A 14,735-nucleotide genomic window follows, 5' to 3' on the forward strand; every position below is an offset into this window, starting at 1 on the left:
TCTATATTCTCAAAAGCTTTTCCTTTCCATTCAACTTAGTCCATGTCATATTTGCAGATTCTTTCCTTTATTTAGACCTCCAATTGAGACCTTCAACTTTATTTTTCTGACAATAAACAAAGTAGGAACTGAATATTGTACTCACATGGCTCAAGTTCTTTTAAGCAGCTAAAAATGTGCGTTTACTAATACTACTCCGCCCATACAGAGCCCTTGATCATAGTCCACACTCATCATAAAACATGGTCATTTGTTCTTTTACATCGGAAGAAAGATGGCTGTGTGAGTTTGAGAAGAAAATAATATTTCAATAGACATAGCCCTTCACAAACATTCCCTTCTTGGCCTCCTCGGATTCACCTTCACCTATGTACTTGCCAAGCTGAGCAAGTGAGTTGGACTTGGCACGCATGAGGAGGGCTACTTGTGCAACCTTCACATTCTCCGGCCTGCCACCCCATGTCTTGAGGCACGTGTTTTGCAAGGCACGTGCATATGAGAAAGAAACATGCCATGGGTTTGGCTGCTGGTTCATGGCATTCAAGTTCAAGGTGGCCTCCACCTCTGACTGTCCTCCTGAGAGGAACTGTTCGGACAAATCAACATAAAAGCCAAAGTTAGGAAAATGAAAAACTGTGCATAAATTGAATTCATCATCATCATCATCACAGATTTTTCCAACTATTTGGGACCGGCTATATGAATCTTAGTTCGCCATTCTGATATGTCAAGGACCATACCCTCAGTGAAGCCATAAGTCCCCATATCTTTTCTGACTTGTGGATAAATTGAACTAAAGAACTAAATTTAAGCTTCAGCGCTTCTGTGATTCAGGCTGGGCAAGAGATCACCTTGTGCTTGTGTTTCTTTTGCTTTGAAAAGAAGTTAGTGTACTTGTGCTTGTGTTTCTCTAGCATGTTTGAATGGAAATAAATATTTTAAAGTATTCGTTCTCTTCCTAGTTCTAGTTATGAGGAAGGTCGCTTTGTCTTTGGTAGAAAAAAAGAGGTTTTAAATAAAAAAGTTAATCTAACCGTATAGAAATGACTGAAAGGTGTGGCCTTTCATTTAGAAAAATAAAAGTCCCTGGTGTATGGCAAATGCCTTTTTTAACATATTTTCAATATTGCGGGACTTCCCTTTCTACTTTTTTAACCCAAAATGTTTTGGTGATGGAAGTCTTAAAAGCTTAAATAGAAAGCAAAAGGCATACTGATACTGTCTTCCTATGTTCTCTTAAAACTTGGGGAAGATTATACTTAGTGTTTTCTACTTTCTGATTTTTGGATTGTCTCCGAAGAGATTCCGAAAAAATTTTCTCTGAAAACTTATGTTGTCAAGAATTTCCCAAGAATGATACTTGGCACCATAAGAAAACATACATGTCATAAAGATGTTTTGGTAAATGCTATTGGGTGAGAAAGGCATACCATGATCCCGGGAACAGCTGGTGGGATCCTCCTCTGTAGGAACTTCAGGGTGTATTCAGCAACTTGTTCAGGGGTTGCCTTCTCTTTGCACTCGGCTCCAGGTGTAACCATGCTAGGCTTCAAGAGAATACCTTCAAACAGAACACTGTTTTCAGCCAAGTAAAAGAACACCTCTGCCCAGACCTTCAGTGCAACCTCGAATGTCCTGTCGATCCCGTGGTCTCCATCCAACAAAATCTCAGGCTCAACAATTGGAACCAAACCATTGTCCTACAAGTATGTCAAGAAACTCTATGATTCTACCATCTTCCCTTTTCCATTTGAAATTGACAATTGCTTGTGAGTGGAAAAGCAAGAAGGGAAATGAAGAGGATTTGTTATTTACTTGTGCAATTGCGGCGTATCGGGCCAAGCCCCATGCAGCTTCCTTCACTGCAAGAGCAGATGGTCCGTTGGGAATGCTAACCACTGTACGCCTGCAAGTGTTGAAGGTAAGAGAAAATAGTTTTAAAGGAAGGAAATGGCAAGCAACGTCATAGATCTCTTACTAGAGGATCCCTTGACAAGGTAAATTCTCATAAAATTTAGAGAGGTTAAATTTTCTCATAAAATTATTGAGAAAATATAGCTAAAAAGAAAAAAAATTAAAAAAATAGAAAATATAGAAAGGGAAGATAAAAATCAACTTTTTTATATTTATTGCATTCTAAGTGCCCCTATGTTTCGAATTTTCTTCTACTTTGTATGAGTCTAAAGATGCATACTCAACTCTTATGTCTTTTGTAAACATTTACTCACAAACATAAATTTGTTTCTTATTAGTACTGGATAACACAAAAAGAAAAAGGTTGCAGTATTAGCAAATTTTCATTTTTGCAATTCTGTATGTCTCGAAAGAAGAACACAAAGGCTTTTCACTATATCATGTAACCACCAAAAAATTAGTCGAGGCGGATTTCACCATTTAGCGAAGCGAGCACCCTGCTGATAGTAGGCTGCACACCGCGATGCCAATCCATCGAGCCCTTGGCACCATGACTCGTTGTTTGAACCAGCTAGGGGCACAAGACCCTAAGCCACACCAAGTTCATACTCACCATGTCAAAAGAAATCAAAGCTATTCATGCCTACAAAACCAAAACCTTCAATTTACACAAGAAAGGAAATGTTTTGATCTCACCTTGTCAACCTTGATACCAGGCATGATGTTTTGTTCGACGAGGACATCAACCATTTTCTTGCCATCGACAGTCGATTGGTAGAGAGTTTCCTCGAAGAGGATTGCACCAGAGATGTATTGGCCGATGCCAGGGACAGAGACGAGGAGAGTTCGGTATGCTTGACGGTTGGCTTCAGTGTTTTCTAGCCCGATGGATGCAAGCCTCTTTCCACATGTGGCGTTGGACTCGTCCATGGCAAGGATGCCCCTCCCCGGGGAAGCAACAGTTTTCTGCAGAAGTTAAGTGACAAATGGTGACTTGCATGAAGAGATTGGAGGAATGCTCTCTCCATCTTTTATCTGTGGTCATTGCTTATGTGTGCGCGCATGAGAGAGAGAGAGAGAGAGAAAGAGAGAGAGAGACTTATGGTGTTTTAATAAGATGAGAGAGAGAGAGAGACTCACAGCAGTCTTGACAAGCTCATCAGCATAGGCGCTAGCTTTCACAGTGAAGGAGACAGTAGTCGGGTGGCCATGGAAGGAGGCAGAGGAAGGGGGCCTCACAGACTGCCCAAACAGCTCAGACCGGTTCAAGAGAGCCGGTGACTTGAGGAGTGAGGCTGCCATTGACAGATAGATAGCACGCTCTACACTACCAAGCCTTGCTAGCAACTAAGCAAACTGGCTTAGCTTAGTTTTAGGTGTAGGTGGGCTCTAGTTTGTTGGGCTCAAGCTGGGTGGTAGTGTTGAGGTGGTTTATAATGGGGTGGAGATATGGCATGTGAGGTGGAGGTTGAATTTGGGTGATGATAGGCATGTGATGGCCTCTCACCTGTTAGTCACCGTGGGCCGATCATTTCTTCTTTCTCTGTCTTCTTGTCTTCCTGCCCTTTGAACCCCATTAATTGATTACTTCATTTATTTTTCTCCAATTTTGATCTCTCTCTCTCTTCATGTCTGATTGAAATGAAATGGTCCTTTATTTGTGACAAGGAGTTCAGCATTTGGCCCCTTCTAATTGCAGCCATGAAAAGTAATCTAGATTTCACTAGAGGTGGTGTTTTGATTAAAATGTTTTTCTTTCCTTTATTGGGTTTAATAATTTCAAAGTATTCGTGCTATATATATATATATATATGTGGTGTGATTTATATAAGGTTGCAATCTTGAACAATCCAATTAAGGCGCACCTCCAAATTTTATCATAACATTATTTTAGTATAAAAAATTCTTAGGATTATCTGAAAATCTATTTTTATCCTTAATTATAAAATTTTAAGCTTAAAAAATGGTTGAAATTAAGTAGATCTATAAACATATGAAAATATTGAAAGTGGATGGTCTAGATAATTTGTTGCAAGATGTACTATTTCAAGGACTCAAAATCTTTTTCTCTTTTCATATTCATACATCTCGATGTCGAGATTACCTATTAGAGGGTTTCTCAATATTAAAACAGTTTTTACAATTGGATTTTTGAGATACATATTTAATTCTATATTTTGACAGCCTTATATAAATTTTCTCTCTATATATATATGGGAAAAGTTTATATAGAGCCAAGGTTCTAAACAATCAAATTTGAGCCTACCTCAAAAAGTTCATTAGAAGAGAATGTTTTGATGCCCAAATATCTTCAAATTGATCATCTTGACATCAAGATGCATGGACATGAGAAAAAAAATAGATTTCAAGTTTTGGAAATAGTGTATTTTGTAACGTATTTTTAGATTGTCAATTTTCAAGATTTTCAAGTTTTCATAAATATGTCGATCTATACTATTTTTGAAGCTTTGAACTTCATAATATATATGAAAATATTTTTTAAGGCTATCACAAAGATTTCCAATAATAAAATCACATTTTTAGACACTATTTGAAGGTAAGCTCTAATTTAATTGTTTAGAGCCTAGGCTCTATACAAACCGCACCCTATATATATATATATATATATATATATATATATATATATATATATATATATATATATGTCCCACCCGTCTGATTTCAACAACGAACAGTTGGTTTTGTTGTGTTTCGTCCGCCCTAAATGTCTGCTAATAACAGGCTGGCCCCATCTCCTATAGGGTTGGCCCAAGCTTGGTAGTGCTGAGCCAAAAGCAAATGAAGAAAAAATTAGAAGAAAAAAGAAGGAAAAAGGAGGGCTTGGCTAGGGTGAATCAGGCCGGAACTGGCCCTAGCCCAGGCCTCAGGCCATGGTTTGCAGTCCAAGCCCTATGTTTCGAGGGTCGCGCTTGGCCCATTGCCAGCCCAATCTGCCAAAAGGTTCCATTACTCCCTCTGGGCTCAGGCCATGGTTTGCAGTCCAAGCCCTATGTTTCGAGGGTCGCGCTTGGCCCATTGCCAGCCCAATCTGCCAAAAGGTTCCATTACTCCCTCACCGTCCATTTCTGCAAGGGATTGTTGGAAAATGCTGCCAAAAAATGGTAGCATGGTATACAAAAGCTTGATGTTTGGTTGGAAGTGGTAATAGTAAAAGTGCTAGGAAATTGTTTATGGCAATGGGCTGGGTGACCCAGTCCAGCACAGCTCTACAAACAAGGGCCTGGGCTACAAAATATGGCCTGAGGGCCGGGCAAGCATTGCCAGAGGGTTGGGCCGGACCTTGGGCTATAGTCGGCTCGGCCCTCTTTTTTTTTGTCTTTTCTTTTGTTTTATTTTCAATTTTTTTTTTGACCCGTTATGGCCTTGATAGGTTAGGCCGGAGCCTCTTTAGCCTAGTTAGCGCCAGGCCGGCCCTATGGGGACAAGGCTAGGGCTAGGGGAGGCCTGGCCAGGCCCACCTTGTTGCGACCCCTAGCTTATACCCCAAAATGATGGCTTATTATGCAAACCCTTATATAATCGTCTTGGTTCTCATGTATCATTTTATCTCTATTTTGATTGTTGGAGGAACAATCCATGCTCTTTCAATGGTAATTAGTGAAGGGAAAGGTTTCTATACTTCCTTTACAACATAAAAGATGCATACTTTCACTTTCATTTAGCCGTCTAATTTGGATCAAGTGAGCTATTAATCACTTAATCTATTAGATCCAATGACTCAGAGTATTTTATTTTTAATTTTTTTCTATGAACTATATGGACATGAAATTTGGTAATTTGGTAAGTGGCATCACTTCAATGGGACGCACCTAAATAAAATATTAAAAAAATATTTTTAATAAAATGCAATAACCAAAATGCCCTCGAAACTTTCAAGGGCATTTTAGTTATTTTATTTTATTGAGAATAATTTTATTTTTATTTTTTATATGTGCGAGTTCAAGAGAGGATTGGACGCAAAATTTTTGGTGCTAAAATGTTTTGTATAAAAAATTAAAAATAAAATAGTATAGAGGGTGATAATGTGATTGGGGTCTAAGCCATCTATTTAGACTTAACGGTATGGTTGGATAAGAAGAGACATAGAAGTTTTATGCTGTAAGGGAAACATAAAAAGCTTGCTCATTAGTGATTAGTAACCAGGGTTGTGTATTAAATCTGGTTGTTCCCAACATTTTCCTTTATATATATATCTATATATATATTTTTTTTGGAGGATGGGTTTTTCTTAATTGTCGTAGCGAGAAGTGTGATTTGGCCCTGCCCTACCTATATGTGGCACAGGCATGACGAGTGGTTATGATTTTTGGCTTGTAGTTATTGTTAAATCCGAACCATCCGTTCCTAAACTAATTTCCCTCGTAAGTTGTAGGAGAGTACATGGGAAGGAAAGCTTCGGTTGCCGTGTTTATCGCTATCTTGTATGGTTTTTTTTTTTTTTCAGCAAACACTTATCATGTTTGGTTTGAGTGAAAATATTTTTTGGAAAATATTTTTCACTTTTTCATACCAGATGGTCCTGGTGCATCTTTTCACATCAAGTGGCAGCTAATTCCTGTGAATATATTTTCAAACCTAACAGCATGAGAGAATTCTCTTACATGAAAATATTAGGAAAAAGTCGGACACTTCCCTCTTTACACGGCTATCAAACACAGCCTAAGTCTACTATCCACACATAGGAATGGAGAAATACATTTATAAGGCACAGTGCACATTTATGGGCTTAGGATTATTTTTGAATGACCATCGGGAAAAACATCACTAGGTCCTCTTGCGTATCGTCATCATCGTCATCATCATCATCATCATCATCATCATTAGTGCCTTTCTCCAACTATTTGAAAATGGCTGCATGAATTCTAGTTCGCCATTGTTCTTTATCAAGAGTCATACCCTCAGTAAGGTCATAAACATAGATTCAGGATTCATGGAAAATTTTGAAAAAGTTTTACATTAGCGGTCTACCTAATACAATCCACCTCTTTTATCCAGATGTGGGACATGTTAAGAGAAAGTTTAAAATCCTTACCCTTCTTAGATGCTTATCTTCATATTTATTGTAATTTGATATAGATTCATATTGTAGACAATAAGAAATCAACAGGTAGAAATCCATGATCAACCCAGATGATCATAAACATTTTCCGTTATTCCATTGTTGTAAATATGCAAAACTTTATTTACTGAACATTTTCTAAGGAATCATACATAGACACGACTCACAAGTAGGTAGAGTATCAAGATTTTCATAGGGGTCACCGTGAGGTACAGATTAATTTGTGAAAACCAATTCGAGTAAACCCAATACCTTTTGGCAAAAGTTTATATAGAACCAAGGCTCTAAACAATGAAATTAGAGCCCATCACAAAAATTTCATCAAAAGAGGTTGTTTTGATGTCCAAATATCATCTAATTGATCATCTCGACGAGGTTGTTTTGATGTCCAAATATCATCTAATTGATCATCTCGACATCAAGGTGTATGGACATCAGAAAAAAAGAGATTTCAAGTTTTGAAAATAGTACATCTTGTAACACATTTTTAGACCGTCAATTTTCAAGATTTTTAAATTTTTATAGATCTGCTCGATCTACACTATTTTTAAAGTTTTAAATTTTATAATTAAAGATGAAAATATATTTTAAGACTATCACAAAGATTTCTAATATTGAAACCACATTTCTCAACACTATTTAAAGGCATGCTTTACTTTGATTGTTTAAAGCCTTAGCTATATACAAACAACACCCATATCTTTAATAATATGTACTAAAAGTTTCCATAACGTATCAAGCACCACCATTCATAGATCTTACAAAAATACTTTGTGGTTAGTCATATTGGAATAGGAGAACTGCCTTAGAAATGCAAGCTTCCACTTTGTGACTCTTGATTTAGAAAACGGAATGGTAAAATGGTTTGAGTGGGCTACAACCCTATTAAAATAAGCAAAGCCTCGCTTCATAACTTATCAAAAACTACATTTCAAGTATTTCAAAACCTTTATATCGATTATCTCAGCTCGAACATTATGGTTGTGAAAAAAATTAAGATTTTAAACTATAAAACTAATATATATTGTAATAAATTATCTAGGTCATCCATTTCACTCTAAAAATACATATTCATAGATCTGCAAGATTTGTACCATTATTTAAGTTTTAAATTTTATTATTGTTGTTGAAAATAAATTTTAAATCTATCATGGAGATTTCTGTTGCTAATAATATTTTAACAGATGAGGATTTAAGGTGAGCTTTGTTTTGTTTTCATAAAGCGCAGGCCTTGTAGAACCTTCATCCTTTAGAAAACCCACATTGGCTTTTGGATGAGCCTTGTTGGATATAGGGCTGTCAACAAGTTGGTAAGCGGAGCCTATAAGCTTGACTATTAATTAAACCAAGCTCTAATCTAAATAAGACCCTCTTTAATTTGTTCAATAAATTTTAGGGAAAATATCTCTATATATCTTATTTTAGATTTTATTTCCTTCTAAAGCTAAGGTTTTAAAACCTATTTAAAATTTTTATTTATTCTATCTTCGAACTTTATCTTTTTAACCCAAACAATTTTTAAAAGACACCCTTTTTAAATCCCTTCCCTCGTGTTTCTCATTCTCTCTCCCCCCATAAATCTCCAAAACCTCTCTCTCCAAATAAAGATGGAAAATATTGTGGAGCGAAGATCATCAGTGGAAGGAACCCAACATGCAAAGTGCAAGAAAAATAAAAGTTGTGAGACTCGTTGGAAGTGATGTTAGAGTTTAGAGAGAGAGAAGGGGGCCCATGGGTGTCGTTGAGAAAGGGTAAAGAGGTACAGGTCAGAACTCTCAAGAAAAGGCGTAAAGTTTCAAGCTCTGGAAATGAAAGAAGATGATAGATGTAAGATATGAGAGAAAACAAAAAGGGACATTTAGGTTGAGAGAGTGAGAGAAAGTAACAGTCAGGAGAAAGATGTTATTTGGGCCTGGTCAACCTAGTTATACAGAAAGTTCTCTTATATAAAGGGTGTTGTGGTTTAGGGCATTGTTTGCAGAGGAGACCTTTCAGCTTTATATAGTGTTCTACTGGAAACAAGGTCAGGGACGATATAGAACAAATGCGGACTCTGGCTATTTGTTTGCTTCAGGGAGAAATAAAAACTTTCCCATTAAATGAGTCTCCTGCAAGACAGCAAATGCATGTGAAATAGTTTGTCAAATGAGGATGGAAAAACGGAGAGAGAGGATTTGAGGAAGGATGGGGAGAGAGAGATGAGTTGGGAACTTGCGGAAAGAGAGGTTTTGGAGATTCAGAGGTTTGGTACATGTGGGTGGCCATGGGCCTCACATGTGTCATATTTTTTTTTCTTAATCTAATTAATATTTATCTTAAGAGTAATGATTCTATAGGACCCTCCTCCACTCATGTGTGTAGGATCCAAAGGATCATCATTAAAACTAACACGGATATCTAAAAAAGTTATCACATAAGTGTGAGACTTGACCTTTTTAAAAATCCATATTAAATTTAATGGTGATCCTTTGGGGTTATACACACATGATATGATCATTTCTCTTATCTTAATTAATATATTTTAATGTTTATCATTAAAAAAGCTCTTGGTGAGAAGATGGTTTTATTTATTTATCTTAATCTATTTAATATTTATCACTAAAAATACTTGTTAGAGAAACGACGATTTTATCCAACAGGTAGCAGATAACTACCCATCTCCCAAAAAAAGAGAGCCACTTTCTCAGAGATTCGAGGAAAGAGATTCCAAGGTGAAAGCCTAACGTTGGAAAACATATCCTCTCATTCTTCTATAAGTAGGGTTTCATGGCTATGGGAGACACACAGAGAAAAACAAAGAGTTATCAATAGTTCCGATAAAACCCTAATATTTGCGATTAACAGTCTAATGAAACTGCTATCAATACCTAGGAGTTTGGTGGTAATGACACTGCGATCAATACCTAGGAGTATGGTGGGTTCATCTCATGCACACATAGAAAAACAAAGGAAAATTACCCCCCCCCCCGCCCCCCTCAGAATACACTATTCACTCAACTTTCCCCCACCCAAACTTTTCCTCACACTTTTTTTCCCTAAAAATGCATTCCTTACAAAACCACCCCAAAGTAAAAAGTTGTAATTTTTTGGACAAAAATGCTCTTATCGTACAATAAAAATTCAATTGGCGGTCCCAAGTTGCCTATTGCTGGAGTGAAGAACAACAAGGTCGTACAGCTTTGAAATGACTGCCAGATCGCAATAGCCACCACCGGAGCGAGATCAAATAATGCCGGAGCACGCTGCCACACCGCCGGAGGAATGTGCTCCAAAAGAGTATTGCCGAAGTGCATGTAGATATCGCCGGAGTGCATAATGTATCGTCAAAGCGACGTACAAAACTGCCTGATCGAAGTGGCTTACTGCCGAAGGGGCTGATCTGACTGCCGGAAAAAGCTTGTTTGCCGGAGCGTGTTTCTATAGTGCCGAAGCACGTGGGAAAAGCTTCAGGTGCATAGAGAAGGGGTATGAAGACAAAAGGGTATTTTGGACCTTTTTTTACTTTTTTTTGGGTTTGGGGAGTTTTTGCGAAGATAATTTGTTGAAGGGAAAAAGATGAGAGAGAAAAGTCCAAAGGGGGTAAGTTGAGTGAATAGTATATTCTGGAAGGGTTTTGTAATTTTCTTGAAAAACAAAGAGTTCTCAATAGCTCTAGTAAAACTCTGATCTTTACGATTAACAATCTAACGACACTGTCATCAATACTTAGGAGTTTGGTGGTCCATCTCTTGTCTACAAAAGTTCAACATTAGCATAAGAGCAGGGTTGTTGTCAACGTGCTACTGGTTTTTCCCATTTTTGCTCTTTGCAAATTTCCTAAATTGTCATTTTTTCTCTCTAACCATCTCTGGCCATCACTTCTCTCTCTAACCATCTATTATAGATCGACGCTCTCTCACACCATTGATGTCAACCTAAATTTCTGTCGATCTCATATTAGTGAAAAGGCAAGAGAGCGGATTTCAAATGAAAACAGGTTTTCTCTCTGGAAGCTCCTATTCTCCGTCAACGAATAGAGGTTTTCTACCTTTCATGTTAACTTTGCATGACTTTGTTAATTTTACATGATCATGTATAGTGCTTGCACTAGTAACATAAGTTCACTGCATTATTGTAAAATTTCACAGCACCTGCTTTTATTTTGTAAACATTATTTCACTGCATTAAGCTTTCCTTGCTCAGCCTATAGGATTGAGTACCACATGCAGTTCACCGTCTCCTCTCAAAACCTATATTATTTGTTATTTATTCTAGTGAATGTTTTCCTCTCTTTTTTTCTAAGAAAAATTCTCAGATCACCATCCGATTAAAATTTATCTTTCTTGTAACCTTGCAAAGACATCTTCGACAATCTCAATCATCTATAACTGTTGTTGTAATTTTAGAGAAAGAGAGAGAGTTATTGCTCAAATTTTAGAGATAGAATAACTATTGTTGAAATTTTAGAGAGAGACAAATAGACACATAACTCCTACTGAAAATTATAGTGCAGCTCTTTTTTCCATAATTTTTGGCTGCTGAAATTGGTGCACATCTTTTGTGGACTATTAAAACTGTTGTGCACACACACCAACTGTTCAAGTGAAGGTTTACGCAACAAATTGCATACATTTTGTGGTTTATAAGTTAGGAATTTTCTACGTTATCTATTTGTAGCATAATTGTCTTTGCCTTGCATAATTATCATATGCTTTGGTCTCTTTAAGTGAGAAAATTTCATGATCTTGATTTAGTGAACTCAAATTTTGTTATTATGTTTGTTGCGAATATCAACTATCATTGTAGACTCTCTGTCTAGAGCTAAAACACATTCATATATTTATAAAAATTATTCTTATGTAAGAATTGACAAGAGTATTTTGTTGTTTTGCTTTATTAGTTTTTGTTGCATCACAACAGTACGAATATAAATTGTTTTTAGAGAATTCTTCATTGAAATCACCACGCATGTAGAGTTGGCAACCATATTGATTTAACTAGCAATCAACCATTTTCTTAAATACAATTAAAATTTTGAGCTTTTAGGCATTATTTAAATTTTAAAATGACATACAGGCGATTCATAGTAGAACTCTCAACACTCGAAAAACTTAATGTGACTAATTTTTTTATGTGGAAAAAAAAAATTAGATATATTTTCTTCCAAGATAGGGTGGATTATGTCCTAGATACATAGCCACCAGTTTTAAAGCTTAATACCATTGGTCAAGCTATAAGACGACTTGACAAATGGTTAGAAGATGATAAAGTAGCTAGGACCACTATGTTGAGTTTTATGAAAGACGATTTAATTAGAGTTTTTGAGGACCACACCACAGCTCAAAATATGATAGGAGTTATATTGGAAAAATATGGGATCACTTCTGAGACCAATGTGCAATTGTTATTAAAAAAATATAATTCTTGTAGAATAAAGGAATCAGACATAGTGATCAAGCACATCAACAAAATGACAGCGCTCGCAAAGGACCTTGTTGCGGTTGGTAATCTAGTCCCTGACCCCATGCAAGTGTCCATTGTCTTTAACAGTCTCCCTCAATTTTGGGAGCCTATTGTAATTGTTTTGAATCACTCTGTACAAAAGACAATTATGTTGAATCTTCCCATGCACCTCAGTATTAAAGCTGAGAGAAGAATGATGAAGAAGTAAAATGAGCTTCATTTTGCTCAAAGTTTTTTTTACATTCTCAAGAAACTTTACAATAATTAGAAAAACAATAAGTATAAGGGAAAGAAGAGAAATTAAAAAAATCAAAGAATAAAGCTAAGAATTCCTGTTTTTTATTGTTAGGAAATTGAGCACATTAAGTTTAATTGTCCTAAGCTGAAAAATAAAAATAGGAGCCATAATAAAAATAATGCTCGAAGTAATAATAGTAATCAAAATAAAAGAAATGTTTGCGTAGTTCTAGAATCAATAGTTGCCGACCATGACCTGAGGAATTGATGGGCCGACTCAACTCCACTCGACATATCTCGAGGACCAAGGACAGATTCACAGAGTTGACGGAGATCGCAACCGGTAACTAGCATATTTACATGGGAAATGACACCTACTGCGATGTACTTGTGTTGGTACTTTTAACCTGTGTTTACCAGGATGAACGAATCTCCTATTGACTGATACTTTGTATGTGCTCAATATGATGCACAATTTGATTTTTGCTCCCAGGCTAGATGACAATGGTTATGAAATAAGATTCAGGTATGGTCGGGTCACCATTGGAAAGTATTCTAGAGCTTTGGTATATGGTACTAAAGTTGACAATTTGTACCAATTGAATATTAATGAAAATTCATATTTTTCTGGTTATATTGATGCATCTTTTGATGATTCTATTTGTATGGATAATTCATATTTATGGCACTTAAGATTAGGACATGTAAATAAAGATAAAATGAATCAAATGGTCAAAAGTCATATGCTCTCTAAATTATGAGAAATTGCGTTTAAAACATGCGAGTCATGTATTTCTGGTAAATTAACTAAGAAACATTTTCCTAAAAGATAAATGTCTACTTTACTGATTAGTATTGTTCACTCAGATATATGCAGCCCATTAAATATTAAAACACATAGAGGTATGGAATATTTCATATTTTTTATAGATGACTATTTGCGTTATGGATATGTGTAATTACCAGAAAATTAGATCTATTAGAAACATTTAAATAATATAAATTTAAGGTAGAAAATTAGCTAGATAGACATATTAAAATTCTTCGAACAGATAGGGTAGGTGAATATTGCTCAATTTTATTGACCGAATTTTGTAAGGAGCATGAAATAATTCACCAAACCATAATGCCATATACACTACAGCAAAATGATGTAGCTGAAAGAAAAAATAGAAATATAATGAATATGGTTAGGTCTATGATGAGCATTCAGATTTATCACTTCATTTTTGGAATGAGACTCTCAATACTACAATGTATATCATTAATCATGTTTCAACTAAATCTATAGACTTGACCCTCATACGAATTATGGATAGGTAGGAAATCTGAGCTTACGATTTTGAAAGTTTGAGGTTCTTGGGCATATTCACTTATACCACCACAAAATAGAAATAAATTATAAAGTAACACTATAAAATACTCATTTATAACTTATTCAGAAAATTCTAAGGGTTATAGATTCTATAACCATGATACTAGATCCTTAATAGAGAGTCGTGATGTTCATTTATTAGAAAATATAAATGATGAACACATTTTAAATAAGCTTATTGACTTACATGAAATTAATAAAAATAAGGGTCTCGAAGACCTTATTTCTCATTCTCACTTTACAATTGGTGAGAATAATTCAACTGGACTTAGTATACCAGATAGACCTAAAAGAACTAGAGCCCCACCAACAGCTTTAGAAGAATTTTATGTGTTTATGAATGAAAATAATTATTATTGAATGAGTGAGGATTCAATATATGAACCTCAAAGCTATAGTGAAGCTATTAGCTCATATGACTTAGCTGAGTGGACTTAGGCCATGAATCATGAACTTTATTTTATTAAAAGAAATTAAGTTTGGGATTTGGTTAAACTCCCTAAAAATAGAAAAACCATTGGTTGCAAATGGGTTCTAAAGAAAAAGTTTAATGCAAATAGATCCATTGATAAATATAATGCTAGATTGGTAGCTAAAAGATTTATCCAAATGGAAAGTATAGATTATGTAGAAACTTACTCTCTAGTAGCAAATTTTTTATCGGTTAAGATTTTCCTAGCATTAGTT

The 14,735-nt window shown here is 35.8% G+C and overlaps 1 protein-coding gene across 1 annotated transcript; it reads right to left on the reverse strand.

Moving 5' to 3' along the window:
* Positions 1-158: 158 nt before the first annotated feature.
* On the reverse strand, positions 159-3,319 carry LOC18436715 (fructose-bisphosphate aldolase 1, chloroplastic). Its single transcript, XM_006846938.4, has 6 exons — positions 3,055-3,319; positions 2,611-2,880; positions 2,392-2,501; positions 1,816-1,906; positions 1,431-1,700; positions 159-586 (listed from the first exon to the last, which is right to left on the reverse strand). Exons 1-6 carry the CDS (start codon positions 3,214-3,216, stop codon positions 308-310), a joined length of 1,182 nt encoding a protein of 393 aa, XP_006847001.1. The 5' UTR covers positions 3,217-3,319; the 3' UTR covers positions 159-307.
* Between the last annotated feature and the right edge of the window lie 11,416 nt (positions 3,320-14,735).

The sequence above is a fragment of the Amborella trichopoda genome, chromosome 11 (assembly GCF_054954075.1).
Source record: "Amborella trichopoda isolate Santa Cruz 75 chromosome 11, AtrichopodaSantaCruz75HAP2 v2.0, whole genome shotgun sequence".
NCBI classification, from domain to species: Eukaryota; Viridiplantae; Streptophyta; class Magnoliopsida; order Amborellales; family Amborellaceae; genus Amborella; species Amborella trichopoda.

What these genes read in the sequence shown, in the direction of transcription:
- LOC18436715 (XM_006846938.4), bottom strand. Translation starts at nt 3,216, where the DNA reads ATGGCAGCCTCACTCCTCAAGTCACCGGCTCTCTTGAACCGGTCTGAG. An exon ending in ATGAGCTTGTCAAGACTGCT is followed by an intron (nt 2,881 to 3,054) that starts GTGAGTCTCTCT and finishes TAACTTCTGCAG; the next exon opens with AAAACTGTTGCTTCCCCGGG. An exon ending in CTGGTATCAAGGTTGACAAG is followed by an intron (nt 2,502 to 2,610) that starts GTGAGATCAAAA and finishes GGTGTGGCTTAG; the next exon opens with GGTCTTGTGCCCCTAGCTGG.